We start from the raw sequence: 24,365 nt of genomic DNA, 5'->3' as shown, positions 1-24,365 counted from the left end.
AGTCTATTATCTAATGCTAAAACTGGGCTTCTAATCTTTCCAGATATCAATGGGAAATAAATCCTGTATGCAAGGGGGCTAGCTGGATTCTTTCTATCTTCTCCCTTCTATACTCTGAAATCTAGTTACAAAAGAAGATGGACCTGTAACCCATGCCAAACTTTAAAATCTGTTATATAATTACTTGCTAAAATGTTCTTGGAAATTTATTCCTTTTTTCGTATACGTTATATTTCACAATTAAAAAAAAAAGTTAAAAAACATAGAAGCTGGAACACAAGTGGATAATTTTAAAGTTGCTGAGCAAGATCTTTTAAAATTTAACCCGAGTAACCTTTTTGGGAGCCAGTTTGGCAATGTCTATTAAATTCTGAATGTATATACTCTGGTTCAGCAATTTCACTTGAGGGATTTATCTTACTGATATACTGTGTGCAAAATACTTAGCACATAAGGGTATTTGCTACAGCAATAAATGGAAAACAACTTAAATGTTTATCACTAGATGTTATGCTTACATATATGTACAGAGATAATATCAATAAAATAGAATGCTATGCTATAAATTCATAAATGCTGATACAGAACAATCTCTTAGATATACTGGTAGGTAAAAGCACCAACAAGAAAAGTATGTACAGTATGCTACCACTAGAAGGAAAATATATGTACACATATACATGCACACATACATACACATTGAATAGCTCTGGAAGAATTCTTTTTTTTTTTTTGGAAGAATATATTTTAAAATGACAAAATGTTGCTTCTAGAAAGGAAAACTAGGATTCAGAATTGGAGAGAGAATGACTTTTTGCTTTATTTCCTTCATACGCTTTAATTTTTTAAATATATATATTATTTAAAACAAAAAAATTTAGAACTTTTCACTAGGAAAGCATTATACGTACATCTTTATTGGCCAAAACAATATCCAGTGTTGACTTGGCCACCATAGGAGAGTGTTTGCCATTATGAGGATTAATGTAGTTGTAGAGGTCTTCCATCACATCTGAATAAACAAAAAATGAAAATGTTCAAAACGCCTAATACCTAATTCAATCTTCAGGTAATGCTTAAAACAGTGGTTCTCAACCCTTATTTCCATCCCAATCCACCTCAGAGCCTAGCACAGAAGACGGTCAATAAATATGTGCATGTTGAATAAATACCTAAGGCTTCACTGAAGGTAAAGCCTTCCAGAGTTAGAGTGAACATAAGCTCTTGTAATTTGAAAAAAATTTCCCAGGTGATTCTGATGCCCACCCTCCACTGAGAACTGCCAGTTGAAAATAAGGAAATGTGAAAATTATAACGTCTTCTCACTAACACATTTTATCCTAACAGAAGAAAACTCAATTTTAAGCTCAGAATCTGTAATCCCAAGCATTTCACTTCTATAAAAGCACATTTAGTAAGCCCTCTCACTTTACTCTTCTTCAAGATGTTGTAGCAGTTCTTATCCCTTTGCATTTATATATAAAACTTACACACACACACACACACAAAGCTGGAGTTTTGTTTGAGATTGAACTGAATGTACAGATCAATTTCAGAAGAAATGACTCTTTATAATAAATCTACTGAAGGAGGATAAAATGATTATGATTTATTACATCTATTATATACTATAATAGGCCTAGAATTCAGAGCCAGAAAATTTCTAATCTCAGTCTACCAGCTGGCTTCTTATAAACAGAACAAATCATTTAACCTTCCTTGGCCCACATTCTCTGAGCTGTAAAATGAGTGATGGAATGAAGTGTTTGCTAATGGTGACAATAGATTAACTGTTACATCTTGTTGTGTAAGTCAGAATTTATTGATGTGTTATTTCTTTTTCCAACCACCACTACCAGTTGCCTAAAGACAGCCTTTTTTATTCCAAAGAACAAAAAAGGTAAGTAAAAAAGAAGCACTGATTCTTTCATGCAGCAAGCCAGCAACATAGAGAAACAGGAAGTTCTAGTCCCCTCTCTGCCACTAACTTGCACATTTTGCTAGTTTAAACAAAATGTAACTTTTCTATTGGCATTCAAAGTTTTTTTCTAGTACTCATAAATTTTCCAAGAATACTATATTCTTTCTAAGCCTTTTACTCCAGACTCACCACTGAACACTTTCTTTGTTTCTTTGTGCAAGTTAGAGACAGCAATTCTTGCTGCCAGGATAGCATAGTCAGGGTGCTTAGTAGTCAAGGTCGCAGCTGTTTCAGCAGCCAAAGTGTCTAGTTCCACAGTGGTGACCCCACTATATAAGCCCTGGATTACTTTCATGGTGATCTGAGCCTACAAAACAAAACCAAGAGTTACTCGTTCTTTCCCAAGAGCCAATAGCTTCCTTAAAAGAAAAAAGCAATTAAGAAAATGATCAAATTTATATCATAATAAAATAGACAACTACTTTTCTTAGAAAGCATCTTTCAGAAAGGGGGACTGTGGAAAATATAGTAATGAAAATTCATAAACCCACTCAGCCACCCGAAAACATATACTATATATACAGTGAAGAGGCACCACTCAAAAAAAAATTAATCAAGGTACAGTTTGAAAAAGATGAGGAAATAGCTGAAAACAGACCAACGAATCCATAAGTATTTCCCTAACTTTCACTCAAATTCTCCCTTTGTGATGAGGGCTCCAGGTATATACTTAGCCACTTTTCCCCAATTCCAACTAGGGACAAGTACAAGAAAACAAATGAATCGAAGTTTTATTATTCCAATTAAAGAAGATGAAGTTATAAAATAGGATTGGGTCTGAGTGTAGCATTTCATAATTTTTTCTGACATTTCACAATCACCTTGTGAGACGGCTATTATAGAATTAATACCCCATTTACATGAGGAACCTAAGGCTCAGGTTACTGGGACTTGCCCAAGGTTTATCATTGTCTAATTCTTCTAGTTACAAATTCCATTCAAACATACTGCATTTCACTGTTTTCAAGACAACATCATAAGAGATTTCAATTTAAAATACATAATGCATAAGTTAAAACCATACTTTTTTTTCACATACAATTCACCTATTTAAACTGTACAATTCAATGTTTTTTAGTATATTCACAGACTTTTTCAATTATCACCATAATCAATTTTAGAATATTTTCATCCCCATAAAAAGAAACCACATACCCACCAATGGTTCTCTTCTAAAAAAATACCACACTTATTTTGCGGGACTTAAACAAAGACGGGTTTATTTTTATTTACAAGAATTCTGCAAGAAGATGTTTGCCTGCATTGATTTGGAAGTTCAATAATGATAGTGTTGACATCTCTGTGATTTTCTTGGACTGCTCTCCTGTTAGCCAGATAGCTGCTGTGGTTCCAGGCATCACCTCCTCAATCAAGACAGGAAGAAGGAAGGGGCAAGGGGATGTGCCTTGCCTGTCCCATTTATTAGAAAAAAAGAGTAAGGTTTCCCATATGCCCTTATATAGGCTTCCTTTTAAAATTCATTGGCCTCCTATGAACCTATCCCTGCAAAGAACAGGCTAAGCCTACTTAAAATTAGGCCAAAGAGGTCTAAGAGTTACCCCCAAGAGAACCTCTTTTGTTGCTCAGATGTGGCCTCTCTCTCTCCAGGCAACAAAACAAGCAAACTCACCACCCTCCCCGTCTACGTGGGACATGACTCCCAGGGGTATGGACCTTCCTGGCAACGTGGGACAGAAATCCTAGAATGAGCTGAGACTCAGCATCAAGGGATTGAGAAAAACCCTAGAATGAGCTGAGACTCAGCATCAAGGGATTGAGAAAACCTTCTTGACCAAAAGGGGAAAGAGCAAAATGAGACAAAATGAAGTGCCAATGGCTGAGATTCCAAACAGAATCGAGAGGTTATTCTGAAGGTTACTCTTACGCATTAAATAGATATCACCTCGTTATTCAAGATGTAATGGAGAGGCTGGAGGGAACTGCCTAAAAATGTAGAGCTGTGTTCCAGTAGCCATGTTTCTTGAAGATGATTGTATAATGATACAGCTTTCACGGTGTGACTGTGTGACTGTGAAAACCTTACGTCTGATGCTCCTTTTTATCTACCTTATCAACAGATGACTAAAACATATGGAATAAAAATAAATAATAGGTGGAACAAATGTCAAAATAAATTTAGATCAAAATGCTGGTGATCAAGGAAAGGGAGGGGTAAGGGGTAGGGTATGTATGAATTTTTTTCTGTTGCCTTTTTATTTCTTTTTCTGAATTAATGCAAATGTTCTAAGAAATGACCATGATGATGAATATGCAACTATGTGATGATATTGTGAATTACTGATTATATATGCAGAATGGAATGATCAAAAGTTAAGAATGTTTGCATTTGTTGTTGTATTTTTTTTTTAATTTAAAAATTTAAAAAAAAATTAGGCCTAAGTCACCTCCAGAGAACCTCTTTTGTTGCTCAGATGTGGCCTCTCTCTCTCTTTCTCTCAGCCAATACAGCAAGTGAACTCACTACCCTTCCCCCTCTATGTGGGCCATGACTCCCAGAGGTATAAACCTCTCTGGCAATGCGGGACAGAAATCCTGGGATGAACTGGGACTCGGCATCAAATGACTGAGAAAACCTTCTCAACCAAACGTGGAAGAGAGAACTGAGACAAAATAAAGTGTCTGTGGCCGAGAGATTTCAAACAGAGAGTTGAGAGGTTATCCTGGAGGTTATTCTTATGCATTATATAGGTATCCCCTTTTTAGTTTATGATGTATTAGAGTGGCTGGAGGGAAGTACCTGAAACTGTAGAGCTGTGCTCCAGTACTCATGTTTCTTGATGACTGAATAATGATATAACTTTTGCAATGTGACTGTGTGATTTTGAAAACCTTGTGTCTGATTGCTCCTTTTATCTACAGTATGGACAGATGAGTAAAAAATACGGATAAAAAGTAAAACAAATAATAGGGGGAGCAAAGATTAAATAAATTGAGTAGATTGAAGTATCAGTGGTCAATAAGAGGTAAAGGATATGGCATGTATGAGTTTCTTCTTTTTTATTTCTTTTGCTGGAGAGATGCAAGTGTTCAAAAAAATGATCATGGCGATGAATATAACTATGTGATGATATTGTGAGTCACTGATTGTATCCATGTCAGTAATGTTTGTATGTTTGTTGGTTACAATAAAAATATTAAAAAATTAAAATGCATTGGCTTATCACACAGTCATTCCAAGCTGCCAGGAGGCTGTAAAAGCAAGAATGTGGTTTTTCAGCCTGTACCATAGCAAGTAGCTCAAGAGAAAGAGTTGGTACTGTCCACTGGGGAGGGAACCCAGGGTGTCTGCCATAATCAATTTGAGAACATTTTCATCCCCGTAAAAATAAACCCCATAACCACTAGCATTTCTTTTCAAAAAAATACTATATATATATATATATATGTATTATATATATATAATAATAATTATATATATATTAATATATAATAATTATATATATATATAATTATTATTATTATTATTATTTTTTACATGGGCAGGCACCGGGAATTGAACCCGGGTCCTCTGGCATGGCAGGCAACCATTCTTGCCTGCTGAACCACCGTGGCCTGCCCAACCATATATTTTTTGAGAAAGAAATTCTAAGCTGTATATGTGTGTATTTACTGAATCTTTTTTAAAAAAGAAAAAAACAGGGCGGGCCACAGTGGCTCAGCAGGCAAGAATGCTCGCCTGCCATGCAAGAGGATCTGGGTTCAATTGCCGCTGTCTGCCCATATAAAAAAAAAAAAACAGCATAATAGAACAGAAAATGGATGCATTTCCAAGTTGACTAAAACATATCTCCCCAAATATATATATATAATTTATATACATATATATATTCAGAGAAAAAGGAATTACTAGTGTTTTAGTTTGAAAGTTGCCAGAATGCAATATACCAGAAACAGAATGGTTTTTAAAAAGGGAATTTATTAAGTTGCAAGTTTACAGTTCTAAAGTTGTGCAAATGTCCAAATTAAGGCATCTAGAGAAAGGTAACTTAACTCCAAAGAAAGGGCCAATGAAATTTAGGGGTTTTCTCTCAGTTGGGAGGGTACATGGTGATATATGCTAGCTTTCTCTCCTCAATCCATAAGGCTTCCCAGCAGACATTTTCCTTCTACATCTCCACAGGTCTCTAGCTGTGTGTGGACTCTATTGGCATGAAAGCTTTTGCCAAAATGGTTCCCTCTTAAAGAACTCCAGTAAGCAACCCCACCTTGAATGGATGGAGACACATCTCCATGAGAACAATAAAAAAGATTCCACCCAAAACACTGAATGAGGATTAAAGAACACAACAGTTTCAAACCAGCACACTCTACCCTTTGGACCCCCCCCAAACTTTATTTTCAAATGCAAAATACATTCATTCCATCACAATATTACAAAGCCTTAAACCATTTCAGTAAAAATACAAATACAACACAAAGTTAGAAATAGTACAAAATCTCAAAGTCAGCTACAGGCGTAGTCTGTCCTAAGGCAAAATTCTCCTCTGGCTCTTGGCCTATAAACCTTAGAACAAGTTATCTGCTGCCAAAAAAGGAGGGACAGTCAATAGATGACATGTTCCCATTTCCATAGGGAGAAACTGGAAGGAACACAGGGGTCACTGGAGCAAATAGTTCCAAAAACCTGCAGGGCAAACTCCACTAGATTTCAAAATTTGAGAGTCATTTATCTTCAGGACTTTAGAAAGCAGTAGTCCTACCCTTGCCAAGGGCCTACTCTCAGTCCTGCTCCCTCTGAACTCTAGTATGGAGTTTGCAACCTTGGAGGACGAAATTTTTCTCGGCTCCACAATCTCCAAATATGGGGCAGCACCTGGTTTCTTCCATCTGCCATCTATGGGGCACAGGCTCAACCCCTCCAGAACAATGGGATGGAAGCCAGGCTCTCCCCAATCCCCAAGGAATGTGCTCCACCCTCTTAATGGTCTGGGGCACAACTCTTCTAGAACATCGAGACAAAAGGTCCATCCTCTGTCTTTGGGGCAAACCCACCCTCTCCAAGTGTTTGGTGGGTCTGCTCTCATGGCCTGAGGTTTCTTTGCTTCCGACCTTAGCTTCCATGGTTCTGCTTTTGAAGTTATTTTTCCTTCAATTTGTCCCTTTTCTGACCCTTTTACTCCAAATTGGTAGTGGTTCCTTTTATCCAGATCCCACAGCACTCTTGCTGGCTTTCTATGCAGTACTCTGGGATCATAACTATCAGACAATAGGGTTTTCCACAAATCTTTCTTGAATAACTCCATCTCCAATCCTTTTTCTAAAATGGTTGACTGCTTAAAGTTTGGTTAAATCCTCACGTGGAACACTATGCTGTAGGGTCTCCCTTTCTAGAAGCTCAGAATTTTCCAGACCATCAATCTCTAGCTTCTTTATACCTAAGAGTTCAGTTGTCTGCTTATCTCTTTCCTGTCGCATTGCACTATGAGCTGCACAGAGAAACCAGGCTACGCTTTCTACATTTAATTTGGAAACCTCTTCTGCTAAAATTTCAATTGATGGCTTTTAAAATCTGCCTTCCAGTCAAAACAAGTAGTCAATTTTGCCAGATTATCTGTCATTTGAAAACAAGGGTCATCTTCCTTCGAGTATGAATAATACATGCATCATTTCCGTCTGAGGTCTTATCAGAGGTCTCTTTAGAATCCACATTTCTACTAACAGTTTCTTTATAGTATTCTAGGCCTTCTCTATTAAGTTCATCATAACTCTTTCAGAATCTTCCCCTTATCCATTTAAAAAGTCAGTCCAACATGTCTGGTATTTGCAAACCGCAGCACCCCACTTTTCTGGTACCAAAATCTGTTTTAGTTTGTAAGCTGCCAAATGTAATATACCAGAAACAGAATAACTTTTAAAAAGGGAATTTATTAAATTACAAGTTTACAATTCTAAGACTGTGAAAATGTCCGAATTAAGGCATCCAGAAAAAGATACCTTAACTCCAAAGAAAGAGCTAATGAAATTCAGGGGTTTTCTCTCAGCTGGGAGGACACATAGCATCTGCTAGCTTTCTTTTTTCACTACATAAGGCTTCCGGGGACATTTTCCTTCTGCATCTCCAAAGGTCTCTGGCTATATGGGCTCTGTCGGCACAAAAGCTTTTTTCAAAATGGTTCCCTCTAAGACTCCCATAAGCAACCCCACCTTGAATAGGTGGAGACACATCTCCATGGAAACCAACTAATTAAAAGTTACCATGCACAAATGGGTGGGTCATGTCTCCATGGAAACAATAAAAGATCCCAACCAGGAATACTGAATGAAGATTAAAGAACATCGCTTTTCTAGGGTACATGACAGTTTCAAACTGGCACAACTACTTTGCAATATATTCTAATTACATTACAGCTAAACCCAAAATGCTCCTGATCACTTTCTTACCAAATCTAGCTGATAGGCTTTGCTTAGAAAGAGTAATAAAGTCTTCTAAATAGTTGCTGGTACTAGATGGCAAGTAATTATAACTCACAAATTGACATCTGTGTGCAAACTATACCAGATCTAATAGCACACAGACTTTTTCAAATGAATCTACCCTAGGAGGCACCCCCACTTTGAAATGTCATACAGAAGCAGAATGACAAAATAGAACATCTTAGGAGACAAGAGAATCCTACTACATTCCCACTAACTTGGTACAAACCAGTCCTCTTCTCTCTTCAGACCTTTCTTATCTATAAAACAAGGAAGATGAAAGAGGATGATCTCCTAGTTCATGCCAACATTCTAACTATTTTCATTTTTGTCTAGATTTGTTGTCTAAATGTAACAGAATAATATGTTACAAGCATATTTTAAAATAGTGAAAGTTATTCTCTCTTGACAAAGCTTATCTTCATCAATATTTATCAAATATCTAATGATATATGTGCCTTGCATTGCCAATAACACAAGAAAGAGATCCAGCCCAACCTCAATTCCAGAGGAGGAAAAAGACATGTAATTAATTTTCAGATGACGTGACTAAGAATATAGAGGTGAGCACAGGTGCTACAGCAGTACAGATAAAATACCTAAATAAGGCTGTAGTAATACAGGTGGGTTTGGAAAAGGGTTTTTGGAGATTTGCAATTTAGAAATATCATTCTGGAAGCCATGTGGAGGATGGTTTTGAAAAGCACAAGATTAAAGGAAGGCCAGGATTATTAGAGATAGCACTCAAGAGAAGGGGTAATGAAGTTCTGGAGGAGAGGAACTACAAAGGGTAAGGAGAAAAGAAGAGCAACTTGCTTAAAAGTTTGTTCTCCTTAATTTAAACACTGTCCTAATTTTACTTACTTTATTCTATCTCAATAATAAAAAAGCAAATTTCAAACCAATCCCTACCAAATAACCACAGTTCCAAAACAAACTTTACTAAAGGCTTTTTAACTTATGAATAAGAAAATTCACTCAAGGAAATCTATGATATATGTTAGTGTCAGGGGAAAACTACTATTGCATGCTGTTCTAGGCTGCTAGCTGCCGGAATGCAATGTACCAGAAACAGAATGGCTTTTTAAAAAGGGAATTTAATAAGTTATAAGTTTACAGTTCTAAGGCAATGAAGATGTCCCAATTAAAACTAGTCTATAGAAATGTCCAATCTAAGGCATCCAAGGAAAGATATCTAGGTTCAAGAAGGCCGATGACATTCAGGGTTAGTCTCCTGGCTGGAAGGGCACAGGGTGAAGTCTGCTAGCTTTCTCTTCTGGCTTCTTGTTTCATGTAGCTCCCCAGGAGGCATTCTTCTTCTTCATCTCCAAAAGTCACTGGCTGGTGGACTCTCTGCTTCATGGTTCTGCCATGTTCTCCGCTCTCTCAGAATCTCACGCCTTTTCCAAAAATGCTTTCTCTTTTAAAGGATTCCAGTGAAGTAATCAAGACCCAACTGGAATGGGTGGAGACACGTTGCTACCTAATCAAGTTTAATACCCATACTTGATTGAGTCATAGCTCCAAGGAGATAATCTAATTAAATTTTCCAGCACACAGTACCGAACAGGGATGAGAAGAAACAGCTATCTGTACAAAATGGGATTAGGATTAAAACATGGCTTTTCTATGGTACATTTCAAATCAGCACACATGCTATGGGCTATGTTTAACAGGAAGACATCAACAGTACCATAGCAATACCTGGGGTAAATAATGGGGGTGGTAGGTTAAGGGAGGAAGAAAGTTAAGGGGAGGTTTGGATTTTTTATTTGGTGCAGGTGTGTTTATCAGTTATCTTTCTCTTGGGAGCAATGAAAATTGTCTAATGTTGAGAATGTTGATGGACTATTGACTTTGGACACCATTATATGGTGCCAGTGGATGCAGGTGGCTGAAGAGTGCACTGACCGAGAAGGAGAATGGCAAACTGTGGTGTATACATATGATCTAATATTGTGCTGCTACAAAAGGAACAAAACAGTGAGGCATGAAACGTTGTGAATGAACCTATGGGACATTATGTGATGAAAAATAAGCCAGAAACAAAACAGCAATTATTGTATGGTCTCATTTAGAAAATATTTGTAAGAAAACTGTGACCTAAATTGTAAGCTCTTATAGCAATCACATTTAGTCTGGGGCAGTAACTGTTATTTCTAAATTTTGAAAGGCCAAGCTATATATGTATAACCTGACATTTCCCTGGAACTCTAGGTACCTGTGTGACACCTAAGACTCAGAATAGAAGCTCTCCAGTTCTGAAGGTCAGTATTGCCACATACAACTGTTAAAGAAATCGAAAAAGAGATCAGGCTTTAATTAGAGATAATAATGAACTCGATCAGGCTGGGACTAAGGTAAATCAAGAATACAGGGGTAAAGAAGATACTGTCTATATTTTAGAGTTTCACCTACCCTATGAGACCAAAGGAAGAGCGGTTATTTTGTTCAGAACCTAAATTTTCTGAAGCACATAATCTAACCCAACCTGTCTGGATAGACCATTTAAACAACACAAACACATGGAGCCCAGAACAGGAAGGAGGGCTTATAATTCTGTAGCTTAATGTATATCTGGGTATTACATTATATGGAGCAGAAAATTAAAAAGTATTGGTGAAGTCCCTTCAGAAATGAGAGGAAAAATAAGGAACTATTAAATTTTACTACTGGAGAAACCCCTGATACTATGCCAAACACTAGGGACTCCCAGGTAAATAGCCTAAGCCTTTGATCTGGAGACTTGCTCTTGTGAAGCTTATTTATGAAGTGGAGAACCTTAGCCTACCTATAGATACACCTAAGAGTTACTTCCAGAGGACTTCTTTGGTTGCTTAGATGGGACCTCTCTCTTTAAGTCCAACTTTGCAAGTGAAAACATTACCAACCACCCCCTCCTCAACGTGGGACATGATGTCCAGGGGTGAAAGTCTTCCTGGCAACATGGAATTGACAATGTCTTCCTTACCAAAACGGGGAAAAGAATTTTAACAATTAGGTATCAGTGGTTGAGAGAGTTCAAACAGAGTCTAGAGGCTACTCTTATGCAAGCTTACTTATCATCGTTTGCCAAACCCCAAACATAAACCATTCCTGCCAACCCTAAAGAACACCTAGAACTGTATCTGAGATTCTAGACATTCCATGCACTATGATTACTTTCTAAATACCTACAACCTCCAGTTGGGTTCCTATGCCAGATAAGTCCTGAAACTCAGAAGGATTAGTCTCTCCAGAACATCAACTAGTTCTATTACCCTATCCCTTATTATCAACAGCCCTTTCCAACATGCAAAAGTTAGAATGGCACAGTACAAATATCCCTAAAGATGGGGCGAAAATCAGAGAAGGTGGAGTTGTAACAGAAAAGACAGGATTTAACAAATGAGCATGACTGTTAAATCATTATATTGATATTTCTTTTAGTCTCCTGTGTCTTGGATCAGCTAGAAGTAAAAACCTAAAATATGGAATTGTAACCCATACCAAACTCCAAAATCTGTTCTACAACTAACTGTTGCAGTGTGCCTGGAAATTTATTGCTCTTTTGTATATGTCATTTTTCAAAATTAAAAAAAAAATGCAAAAGAAAAAAATGTTTATGTCAAGTTTTCTGCTTAGCTCACTTCAAATTTCTCTCAAAAGTAAGAACACATAGGACACACTACCACAGCAGCAGCAGAGGTAAATAATGGGGGGAGGGACAAGAGTTAAGAGGAGGTTTAGATTTCCTATTTGGTGAGGGTGTGTTTATTGGTTTTCTTTCTCTTGGGACAATAAAATTATCTAAAATTGAGAATGTTGATAGACTATGGACTTTGGGCACTATACATGATGCATGATAAATGCAGGTAGCTGAAGGATGCACTGACTGAGAAGTAAATTGGCAAACAATGGTGTAGACCTATGAACGAAAGTTGTGTTGCAACAAAAAGGAACAAAGTCATGAGGCATGCAACGATATGAATTACCATGTTGGACATTTGGTGAGGCAAAATAAGCCAGAAATAAAAGAACAACAATGGATGGTCTCCTTTTAGAAAATGCTTATAAGAAAACAGGGGCCTAGATTGTAAGCTTTTATAGCAGACACATTTAGTCCAGAGTAGTAATTATTATTTCTGGATTTCAAGAGACTGTTTTAGATAGATAGATAGATAGATAGATAGGTAGGTAGATAGAGAGATAGATAGGATTTAACAAATGAACTATGAATCATAAATTGATATCATTAAATTGATATCTTTTTTAGTCTCCAGTATCTTAGAGCAACTAGAAGTAAAAACCTAAAATTGTGGAACTGTAACTGTCATGGTTAGGAACATATGTCAACTTGGCCAAGTCGTGGTACCTGCTTATCTGATTGGGCAAGTGCTGGCCTGTCTGTGGCAATGAGGAGATTTCATAGGATTAGGTCATGATCACGTCAGTTGCATCCACAGCTGATTCCATTTGTAATCAGCCAAAGGGGAGTGTCTTCTACAATTAGTGATGCTAAATCTAATCAGGGGAAGCCTTTTAAGGAGGACTCAGAGGAGACAGATTCCATTCCTGCTTCAGCTGGTGAGCCTGTCCTGTGGAGTTCATCCAGACCATCCATCACAGTCGTCGGCTTTACAGCCTGCCCTGTGGATTTTGGACTCTGCGTTCCTGCGATCATGTGAGACACTTTTATAAATTTTATATTTGCAAGTGTTCCCTGTTGATTCTGTTTCTCTAGAGAACCCTAACTAATACAGTAACCCATGTCAAACTCTGAAATATGTTCTACAACTAATTATGGTGTGTGCTTTGAAATGTATTGCTCTTCTACACATACGTGATTTTTCACCAAAAAAAGCTGATTGTGATGATAAAAAACAAAGTAAGAACACAGGACAAAATCAAAATTAAGGAAGCTTTAAGCAATGAATTCGCATTTTATATGCGAGGGCATAGAAAATCAAGCCAAAATATTTACCAGGAAGTGAGTGAAGGGCCAAAAATATAAAAGTAAAAGGAATCACATGAAGTAAGAAAAAGAAGATATAATCATATTTACTTACAGGATCAACAAAGTCCATATTGAGTCCATAGCAAAGCTTCTGGATTCGAGACGTGATTTTGTCAAACATGACCCGCTCTTGGCGGCCATCTGAAGGATGAAACAATACAATCCATGTTAGCACTTATTAAGATGGCAATGTCAAAGATGAAAAATGGAAAAAAGTGTGAATTTTTTTCATTGACCAACATGAAATGCTCCCTCACAGATAAAAGATTCAGATCCAAGAAAGATCCATCAAGAGATTATCTTTGCCTTCACTGATGCCAAATCTTCAATAATTAGGGATTCTATATGGAAAGCCTTCCCTTCCCTTACATTATAAATCAGATGGATTCTTGCAGTAACTTCCCAAATGATCTGTTTCCCCCTTGTTCCCTTATAGAATATTCTCCACACAGCAGCCAGAGCTGTCATTTAAATCTTAAATAAAAATCCTATCATTACCTTCCTCAAAACCCCCAATGGTAGCTTCCCATCTCCTCCAGAATAAAAGTAAAAATCCTTACAATAGTCCACAAAACCCTATACAACCTGCCTATGACCCTTCTTCCCAACTTTCCTTCCTTCTCTCTCCTACCCTTCTTACTTACTCTATCATGACAACTCAGGCCTCCCTGCTACCTACACCTCCTTTAAGTCTTCGCTCAATGTTGCCTTCCCTGATCACCCTATTTTAAATTGCAATGCCCCAAACACAACCTGCTGTTATTATCCCACCTGCTTCCTATGCCTTATTTTTCTCCATAGCTTAACATCAAAGATGTTAAATAAGTCTTTATGTATTTACTCTTACAAGGAATAGTAGATACATCTAACTGCTAAATACCCTTAACCTTAGGCAAGCCACAAAACATAATCAGCAATTTTAGAAATCTTCATTTATAGAATTGGGATAATTATCATACCTAGTCTACTTCCCTTATGGGTTTATGGTGATAATCAAATGAGGGGAAAAGTACTTTCGTTGTAACAACTTTGATATAGTTACAAAAAATATCTAATTAGGGCAGGCCACGGTGGCTCAGCAGGTAAGAGTGCTTGCCTGCCATGCCCGAGGACCCGGGTTCGATTCCCGGTGCCTGCCCATGTAAAAAAAAAAAAAATCTTATTAAAAATAAAGCTGCCCCTACTGGGAAAACACTGATCACAGTATCTGATGCATTAGAGGCACTCAATAAATGTTGATTTCATTTCTGTCTTCTCTGCGTTCCTACTATATTTCGTAATTATTTAACTAAAAGGCAACTTGTTATATATGTTTATATTTGGTCTTCTCCAAATTCATATTTGTATTCTCAAAACTTGGCTCAATTCCTGGCACAAGTTAAGTTTTCAAAAGTTTGATGAGGAATGAATGAACAATATGACAATCCATCATCAGTAGGTAGGTCAAGTTACTTTTTCTTCTACACTGATACATTAATACTAAGATAGCCCCCCCCCCTTCCTGAATACCAGTTATTGCCTATTCTAACCAGACTTAGGAAGTGTTTAATTCTGGTAAAGAGCACATTAACTGGCCCACTAAGGGACTGAGCCCCAGTGCTCTACCAACTGGCTAATTAGGCAGAGAGAGGACCACAAAACAATATTGGCTGCCTAGACCTCTGAAGTTAATCAGGAAATTAACAAAAAGTACAATGGCAATTGTCTTAACTCACACTGGAGAGGGGGGGGCAGACTAATAGGTCTAAATGTCCACTAACTCACTGTTGTCTAGCCTACCATTCCACCGGGTTGATTTTTCAACGGAGATGCTGATTTTATCATTCCACTAATCTTTGCTTCTCACTGACTACATTATCTTTTTCTTTTAAGGCTTTCCTTAATTTGGCCCCACCTCACCTTTCTACTATTTCTTGTGAAATGCCCTAAGTTCCACTAGAACCCCTCATTCCCGTATCTCCAACTTTGCTTATACCTTATTCTGCCTAAAAGCCCCCCTTACACTTTTCCAGGCATCCATATCCTGTTTACCTTCCAAGTCTCATCACCTCCATGAAACCTTCTCCAACCACTTTAACTCACACTGACCTCTTCGTCCTCTGAACTCCTCTAGAACACTATCTGATTCCTCTTGCTGTCTTCTTTAATTCTTCTCTCTTCAGGAAGACCTTGCTAATCTACTCAGATCAAGCCTCTTCTACAGGCCACAAACTTGCTATTCACGCTGCCTGGAATGTTCATGCCACAGACCCTTACACAGCTGGTTCTTAGTATTAATCAGGACTCAGATCCAGTCAGCTCCTAGAAAAGTTTCCCTGCCTACTCAATCCAATATTATTTTCTCAGTCATTTCTTATCACATCACCATTTTACTATTGTCATCTCTCTAACCACTGTCGTAAAGTAGCTGATTCTCATATATGTTTGTTTCTTGTGTACACTTACCAGTCTCACTCATGCCTTGAATGTAAAATCCATGAAAGAGGGATCTAGCCTGCCTTGTTCAGTGCTGAATCTCCAACACCTAAAACAGTTCTTTGTACAAAGCAGGAGCTGAATAAATGCTTTCTGAATAATTGAATAAATTGACTCCTACAGTTTGTAACTTTTTTTTGTCTGCTGTATGGTGGAAGTCACATTTCATTCTTTTTCCATGTGAATATCCTGTTACTGCAGCACCATTTGCTGAATTTGTTTGTTCTGTTTGTTTATTTTGGGAAGTGCATGGGCCGGGAATCAAGCCTGGGTCTCCCGCATGACAGGTGAGAATTCTACAACTGAACTACCCTTTCATGCCCTATAGCCTGTATTTTACCTATCAGAGGACTTATTTTAATTACTTTTTGTCTGTTTTTCCCAATTGATTGTAAGATCCTTAAAAGTAGGAACTACATCTGCGTACTCACCACTGTAATCCCAGTGCCCAGCACAGTATACAACATACAGTTGTAAAATAATAAAGTGGGCTGTCACCAGGGAGAAAGGATCTGGAATACAAGAGATTATTAGAGTGCAAATGGATGCTTTAGAAGGTATTATTTCATAAACTTTATTTGTCTGTTTGTTTTTAGCATGAACAGGCTTCGGGAATCGAACCCAGGTCTCTGGCAAAAATTCTGCCACTGAGCCACCATTGCACCGCCCTTATTTCGGAATACTTTTATTCAGAAACTATTGTTTCTGTTTTACTGCATATACACATTTATACATGTAGGGGTACTCAGCCAAGATATAAAATGTATTTCATCCTCTGGATTACAGTTTAAAGTTTCGAGAACACTATACTAAATTCTAAGGCCCACTTTACAATTCAGTCAGCTCCTTTGTCATTTACTGCAATGGTTTTCAATGTTTATTTTTTTTAAAACTTGATCTCCTTGAGGGATAATACTCTCCCTTTAGGAAAAATAGCTCAAGATAACAGAGGAAAAATTTCACCTACCATTCCCTTCTGTTATCTAACAATTTTCACATGGCTTCTTCCTACATTCCTAACAAGTGTAAATTCTTTGAAGATGGAGCTGCCTTCTCTAAAATTTTCCTCACAGCGCTTAGCAAGATACCAGCAGATTCAGTAAGTACTGTACTGAATAACTACATTAACATTAACCAAAAAAACACAGAAATTAGTCGGCCACTACATTGCCATGCCAAAAACAAAACAAAAACCTAAGCACGTTTTAAAAAACACAAATCTAAGTATACTTTTGCATACTAACAGTCCTTACTGAACCAAAACATAATAGAAGCTGAATGCTACCCTGGCAGGATTCAGAGCAGTGAACCATCTGGTTCAAATTATGTTTGCTGAAGGAATGAGAAACAAAGAAAGCCTTGCCTTTTAAAGCCTGGAACTACAAGCTTTAAAACTGCAGTATTCCAAAGTAGACACAAAAGTGTAGAAATTCAACACAGAAGTGTTACCTGCTCCAATAATTTAGTTATACAAGTTTTCATTTCATCTTTGTTGCAGACATCATAAAACCATATTCAAATCTCTCCCATATTCCTTTCTAAAGGGGTCTACCTCTCCATTTCTTGGCTGTAGTTAAACCAACCTAGACATAACCCACTCATCTTTTCCTAAATTTGACATAATTCTCATGTATTCTTTGAGTATATTCATAGGTCCTAAGTGTAAGCAGCAAAGTCCCCATTTTGGAAACGATCACAGACTAAGAGACAAAGCAGAAACATTCAGTTAACTGGTATTTACTGAGTGACTACAGTTTTGAAATAACTTTATTGCTTCAACAGAGGCAAGAAGATTCAACTCAAAACTTGTTCATACCTGTCTCATATGGTTCTCTAAATAAGTGAGTGTGGCTCTTGTTTCTTTAACTTGATTAAACCTTTTCCAAAGGCAGGGACTGTCTCCTCTTAGAATTTCACCAGCCAAGCAAAGGACCAGGCATAAAGGAGGTCTTCAGACAAGTTCAGGAGGGAATACTTGTTCAGAAAGGGTTATGGGGCACTTCACAGCCCCCATCCTGTCAGATGTCCTGGCCACCCTTCTCTTCAAGTTATCTCTTCTCATGGTGGGGGGGTGGGGTGCGATGACAGCTAGTCCCTGTCCCAAGCTCTCTTCTAGGACTACCCCTGAGGTAAAAGCAGCACAATCTCTCACAAAATGCAAATTCCAAGGAACTGTGTCAGGGATCTGCTTTTTCAACCTCACATTCCTAGCTATACCCAACTACAAAACTTAGGGTAAAGAGTCCTTCCTACCTAGTGTCCTCAAGTGCTTAAGCCAGTTCACCAACACCAATGTTTTAAAAAAAAAAAAAAACCTTTCGGGTAAAACTGTTGTCAGCTATGGCTCAAACCCTAATCCTGGCCTCACTACCAACTAACTGCGCAACTTTGGGCCGGTACCCTAACAACTCTCTGGGCTTCACTTTCTTCATTTGTAAAGTGGGGCTAATAATTCCTACCTCAAAGGCTCGGGATGAGAAATAAAGTAATGACGATAAGGGGCTCAGCACGCACAGCAACTAATCGATATAGGGTAAGTGTTAATCTCTCGAAATGAGGAAGGGTGGCAAAGCCGAGGGGGTGCAGACTGAAAACCCGAAGGGAGGATGGGGAGCAGACTGACGGAAGACAGAAGGCCAAGCAGCCTGACAAGGGCGGGAAGAGGCAGCAGAAGGGCGGGAAGCGGCTGCGGCAGGCGAGCGTGGATAACTCCTCCGGAGACGGCACCCTGCGTCCCCTTCCCCCTTTTCTCACCACCCTCTTGCTCCCTCCCGGACCCCTCACCTCTCTTGATCACATGCATCGCGGGCTAGTGGCTGGTGGTGAGGGATTCGAGTCGAGGTTGCAGCTCTGAGGCGCAGGCGGAATCGCGAAGTTGGCAGAGGGCGAAGCGTTGAGATCCAGAAGCTGCTGGACAGACCTTCAGGACCTACAGGGCCTGAAGTTGGTGCCACACAACACTTTCCTCACCAGACCAGAGGCGCAACACTTTCCTCACTAGAGCAGAGGCGCGACCATACAAATCACCTTCCCGCTCCCGCCACTCGTGACGCACAAAGCGACGCGACTGCAATCTAATGACGTTACTCGACGCTGCCAAGGCCCGGGGTCGAATGGGCAGCACAGGCAGTAGCCGCCATGTTGTGTATGGGCAGAGCCCAAGAGCCCGCCTCTCCTGCTGCGGTCACATTGAGTGTGGGCATGCCCAATAGGAACGCTGTTATCCCTCCGCCATGTTGAGTGTGGGCAAGGCCGACTCCCCGGAGCCCTGACGTAACACGCAGAGCCCGCCTAGCCTAGCCCCACCCTTGTGGTGAGGGCGTCCCAACGAAGTCTAGATCCGTTTAAGTATTTCGGGAATAACCTCCTAAACCCGAGCATCCATTAGTTTTTCTTATTTTAGTGACAGTTACGTTATGATACCCCGAAACTGCAAGCTCTAGGCTAAGATCTACAGCCCGAGGCAGCTGCCGAACCCCAGAGCTATAAAGCTGGCCAGAACCTGGCCCTCAAAAGGGTTACAAGGGAGTCTTGCTAGGCCAAACAAAGGCTTTTGGATTTCATTTTGATGGAGGAAACCCTGGGGAAATTTTAAGCGTCGCGAAACCTTGAGCCATTTACTTTTAGAGCTCTCCAGTGGATGGTGCCAGAGACAGGGTCAGCAATATGCTGGTTGTCACCTTCTGGAGGAAGAATGGACATAACTTGGAGACGGAATGTGAGGAGTAAGCTCAGTGAAAACCCTCATACAAGGCTGGATGTACAAATTCCTGATTTGAGCTACACAAACTGATCTTTATGAAATCGCATCTATGGCCTCCTCTCCCTAAAAACGTTTCATTGGTTTCTCACTTCGTTTGCATCTGAAGCAAACCAAGATCCCACAGAGGTCATAAGGAGGTCCTAGTTAAAGCTGTAAGATAGTGGGGCTCAAGATGACTCAAAGGTTGCCAAATTAAGCAAATTAAAAATAAGCATGCTCTAAATACTGCATAATTATACTAAAAAAAATTCATTGTTTATCTGGAATTCCAATTTAATTGGGCATCCAGTATTTCATCTGTTATCCCTATCCAGGGAGTTTTTGGGTATGTGCATTTGAGTTTCATTTTCTCTTGGCAGAGGAGAAACTGTTTCTTCTTCATTCCCTGTCTGCTATGCCACAGAGAACCCCATTTGACAATAAGAATCAAAGCCAGTAGTGGTTAAAATCTCCTACATGCTTTATTGGACTTTAAGAGTCTTATGAAATGACAGAGAAAACCCATGTGAGGGGGTTCAGGGGGTACAAGGCATCTGCAGCCTAGCACCCTCCTAAGACCAGTCCCAATTGCCCTCACCTCAGGCCCAATATAGGATCCCAGGGTAGAGGCATGGCAGAGATAGGGCAGAGAAAAAATACCTTTACAGCAGTAGCAAAAATAGGTAAGGGAAAGAGTCGTTAAGAGGCTGGGAAAGGTGGGGGAAAGTGGTAACACAGCCACCTTCATCTACACCATCTTCCTTAAACCCCTTCCCCAAACTGGCTGTGTCCTTTTTGAGCCTCTGGCTGAGGTTATGCAGTAACATGACAATGGGGTCTGACAAGGGGAGTATGTGGTGCAGGCACTTGGGAAATTTAGGAATTTCTTTTTTCACATTTAAACTCTTTTGTCTTTTGGTTCAAATGCTGTAACATCCTTACCCAACATTTCCAGGGCTCCCCACTGGAACCCTGTATCATGGCTGTGGCTCCCATGGCCAGGGGGGCCAATTGTCGGGAACTCCAGGAGTACTGATGGTGGGGAGCATTAGAGCAGCACCGCTTAGAGACAAACCCTCCTGCAGTGTGGGGGAGCAGGGGGAAGAGAGTAAAGATGACTGTCTTGTAGCCTATAGCTCTGTCACTCACACATCTTCAAACCAAGAGAGGGCTCTCATAATCCATCCCCTAGCCTGGCCTCTTTTTGCAAAACTCTCTGGTGATCCATTCTCTGGGAATTGGTTTTACAACCCAATTTCCCAAATACCCCTCCATGGAGGCCTGCGTGAAGAGTCAGGTGAGCTCCTGAGGCCCTCACTGGCCCACCATACTCCCAAAGAACAAACCCCAAAGATTATGCCCTAGGCCCCAGTCTAGGCAAACAGAACCATTGTGGGGGGTGGGGGGGGTGGAATGGATCTGAGGCACAGGTGTCAGAAGATACTCCTCCTGTCTTCCCTGCAAATGCAATGGGAAGTTGAGGAGTAGAGTAGAGGCAGGAGCCTGAAAGCAGGAGACAGAAAGAAACAATAAACCAAACCTCAAAACTGGGATAGCAGAGGCAGAAGCTGGAACTCAGAGGTAGAGCTGGGAGGTGAGGAGGCAAGGAGGGAGCTGCAACTAAGACATGCACTGAATTGGAGAAGGAGTGGCAGCAGCAGCCCATGGTTGGAAGGAAGGCAGGGCAGGCAGGCCATGGTGGTCAGTTAATAAATAATGTTGAAAGACCCAAGGATTGCGGGTGGGGTGGGTATGTACAGTACCCAGGCACTGGGTCAGACCCTCCCATGCCCCACTCTAGGGGCCAGGTATCTTGGAGGCAAGGGGAGAGGGGGGATGGGAGGCAGAAGACTCAGGACAGGACAAGCTGCCCCACCACTGCCACACCCATCCTGCCTATTTCTTAAGAGGCTTCTTAAAGATTTTGAGGGGAAACTTCTTCCGGCCTGGGCTGGAGTCTATCTCCTCACTAATGGAGCCATTATCCTCCTCAGCCATGGCCTTCTTGCCAGCCAGGTGAGGAATGCGAGTATTTCGGCCGGCCGGCAGGGCTCGATTGTCTCCAGGTGGGGATGGTGTGTCTGGGTCTGGGGAACTGAGGCTGTGAGAGTGGGAAGAATCCAAAGATGGAGAACCACTAGCTGGAGCTGAAGGGCTCAGCTCAATCAGGCTGTGGGCCTTGTCTAGCCCATGGTTCAATGCCAGGAGTGCCTTCTTGGCCTGGGCAGGGCTGTCAGGCAGTTTTTCCACCAGAGACGCTGGGTGGACCCCCTCAATCAGCCGGTGGCTGCCATTGGAAGTCATGGCATTGAGAGCCTCATCTGCAGCACGGATCATTGGAGGCGGCTTGGGGGCCATACGCTGGCGGTCACTCATGTGGAGGGAGGACTCCGAATCGGAATGGGTCAAATCCCTGAAAGACACAGGGCATAAAAGAGAGGGAAAAATACAGGATAGGGTACAGGGGGAAAATTGAAAAGAGAAGAACAATATGAGAAGATAAGGAGAGAGAGGCAGGAGAAAGAAAACAGGATGAACAGGCAGGTGAGAAGGAGAGGAGTCAAGAAGAAAGAAGTTGAATGGGCAAGTGGTACAGGATAAGCAAGAAAATAGGAATAGGGAATAAGGATAGATTGGAGGAGAGACAGGGAAAGAAGAGTAGGATCGGGGATGAAGTTGGTAGAAATAAGGACCAAGAAGAGAAAGAAAAGAAAGGGAAAAGTGATGGAGAGAGAAAGGACAGACAAAAAACAGTAATGTCATTATATCATCATCTGTCTAGCAAAGGACTTTCCAATACCTCTGTCCCACCCCTGCTGGATACCAAGGTCTAAGTTGGTGCAATCATAGGCTTGAATCCCACAGGTGTTGCCTCACTAAAATCTGTCCTTCTCAGAGCTGGTTTGAGTTCTTATGACGCAACCCTAAGCTAACACAGAAGCTACCTATTGCTCTAAGGTACCATTTCCCATGCCTTCCTCCCCCACCTACTTCTGTCACCTGGGACTTATCCAGTTCTGGGCCAGGTCACAAGGAACAGAGCACATGCAATCAGTGGGCCTGACCCAGGCTGGAGAGGAGGTTAGGACAGCCTTGCAAACAATCCTTCACCATTCCAGAAGACCCTCTCACAGGATTTAATAGGGCTTACAGAGAAAAGTGTTTTAAGAATTTAAACAGCTGTCTGTGGAGTCAGCAGGAAAGGTGGAAATTCTTTCAGAGCTCTTTTGACAGGAAGAATATAGGGAGGTGTAGAAACGCAGGGTATTGGCCTTTAGGGACAGTAGTTCAGCAGTTTTTGGACTATAAATCACAAAGAAGGTTAATTCTATTTCCTTCTTTGTTTGAGACTTGCTGGGTGACCCCGGACTAATCATCTAACCTTGCTGGTTCTCAATTTTGGCAAAACAAAAATAACAGTAATTCAATATTCTTGCAAGACTGTTTGGAGAATCAAATATGTTGGCAAAGCACTTGGAAATGAAGAAAATATTGTGGAATGAAGATGATGAACCCAGTCAAGGTGGAAAGCCCACATGTGGGCCAGTCAGAAGGGGCTTCTTTGCAAGGCTGCATTATGGGGTCATGCCACACGGCACACTGGATATGCACACACACGGGCTAGGCCAGGAACTTGAGACCCATTAAGGGGCTGGCTGTTCCTAAGAAGGCCATGGACCAATTCCAGATGCCATCCCTCCTGCCACAAAAGGGTGGATAGGGGAGTCCCTTGGCCAATCCTTGAACCCTCCTTCTGCTTTTCAGAGGCCTAAGAATCATCGCAGAGGCAGAGGAGAGGGCTAAGGGAAATGTTTTAATGTCTGAGTCAGGAAGCCAAAGGGAGGGAGTCATGAGTAGGAGAGGAGAGCACCACAGGACCTGCAAAGAAGGAAGCTGAGAATCAGAAGTTAGAGAGGGCTCTAGGCCCCTGAAATGGGCAAAAGCAGGGGGTTAGCTTATAGCTATTACAGGTTTAATTCTCAATAGGAAATAACTAACAAAGCAGCCACCCAAGGTCCAGTACCTTCCTGGAGACAGGGAACAGCAGAGAGAACAGTTCCAGCTCCAGCCTCCGTTCAACAAACACTGTTTCGGCCACAATTTCTAGTATTTACCACTATTCAGTCTCCTACCTAGTTTCAGACATCTGATACTGTCCTTACTTCTACTAAAATGTATCCGTGCTTCTCTGAGCCCCAAGATGATCCTCTCCATAGCCTGCCCTCTCCACACTCAACTGAAGCACTGAGCAAAGTGCCAAGGAGGTTCTGGGAAGCAACTGCATTGGAAAAAGGGACCCTTTAGGCTAAAAAAAAAAATAAGATTCCTAGGAGCCTATCTTTTTAATGCCAAAGAAGAGAGGTCAAGAGGTTGGGACCCTCCCGGCCTTATGCCCCCTGATCTGCAACCCCATTTGATCTTCATTTCCACCCCCCCCTAGGCCTCCCTCATTAACTTGAAGCTGAGACTTCCAAGGCAAGAGACAAACCTGGGAAAAAGCATGGGTAGATAGATGTAGGAGGAAAAAGCCACTTGGGCAGGTTCACCTTCCCTCCCTTAATCTTTGAGACCATTCAGGTTAAAGGCATCCCTCCCCAAAGGCTGGGCTGCCTTGGGATCCCATCCCCAAGCTACTAACCTTACTAGAGAGCCTGTTTGCCTTTAGAGACGATCCTCTGGTGCATGGTACAAAAGAAAATTAGGTAGTGAACAGGCCACGTGGATGAAGGTACCTC

General features: G+C 40.7%; 2 protein-coding genes across 8 annotated transcripts in view; both read right to left on the bottom strand.

Moving 5' to 3' along the window:
* Positions 1-19,108, bottom strand: part of RRM1 (ribonucleotide reductase catalytic subunit M1) — a 48,452-nt gene extending 29,344 nt beyond the window's left edge. Inside the window, exons 1-4 of the mRNA XM_077113752.1 lie at positions 18,672-19,108; positions 13,465-13,553; positions 2,111-2,288; positions 912-1,012 (exon numbers count right to left, since the gene is read on the bottom strand). Coding sequence (XP_076969867.1) covers positions 912-1,012; positions 2,111-2,288; positions 13,465-13,553; positions 18,672-18,690 — 387 coding nt within the window. The 5' untranslated portion in view covers positions 18,691-19,108. The remainder of the gene's footprint in view (positions 1-911; positions 1,013-2,110; positions 2,289-13,464; positions 13,554-18,671) is intronic.
* A 981-nt stretch (positions 19,109-20,089) lies between these two features.
* The window catches only part of STIM1 (stromal interaction molecule 1), a 311,883-nt gene continuing 307,607 nt past the window's right edge, over positions 20,090-24,365 (bottom strand). For 6 of the 7 annotated variants that reach the window (XM_077113754.1, XM_077113755.1, XM_077113756.1 and 3 more), the window contains one exon: positions 20,090-22,042. In XM_077113754.1, coding sequence (XP_076969869.1) covers positions 21,526-22,042 — 517 coding nt within the window. In that variant the 3' untranslated portion in view covers positions 20,090-21,525. Of the gene's footprint in view, positions 22,043-24,268; positions 24,306-24,365 lie in introns of all 7 variants that reach the window. The other variant, XM_077113760.1, reaches the window with a different exon arrangement.

This window comes from Tamandua tetradactyla, chromosome 8, assembly GCF_023851605.1.
Source record: "Tamandua tetradactyla isolate mTamTet1 chromosome 8, mTamTet1.pri, whole genome shotgun sequence".
In the NCBI taxonomy this organism is placed as follows: Eukaryota; Metazoa; Chordata; class Mammalia; order Pilosa; family Myrmecophagidae; genus Tamandua; species Tamandua tetradactyla.
Note: the sequence above shows the minus strand (reverse complement) of the source record. Positions and strands in the feature narration are given on the sequence as shown.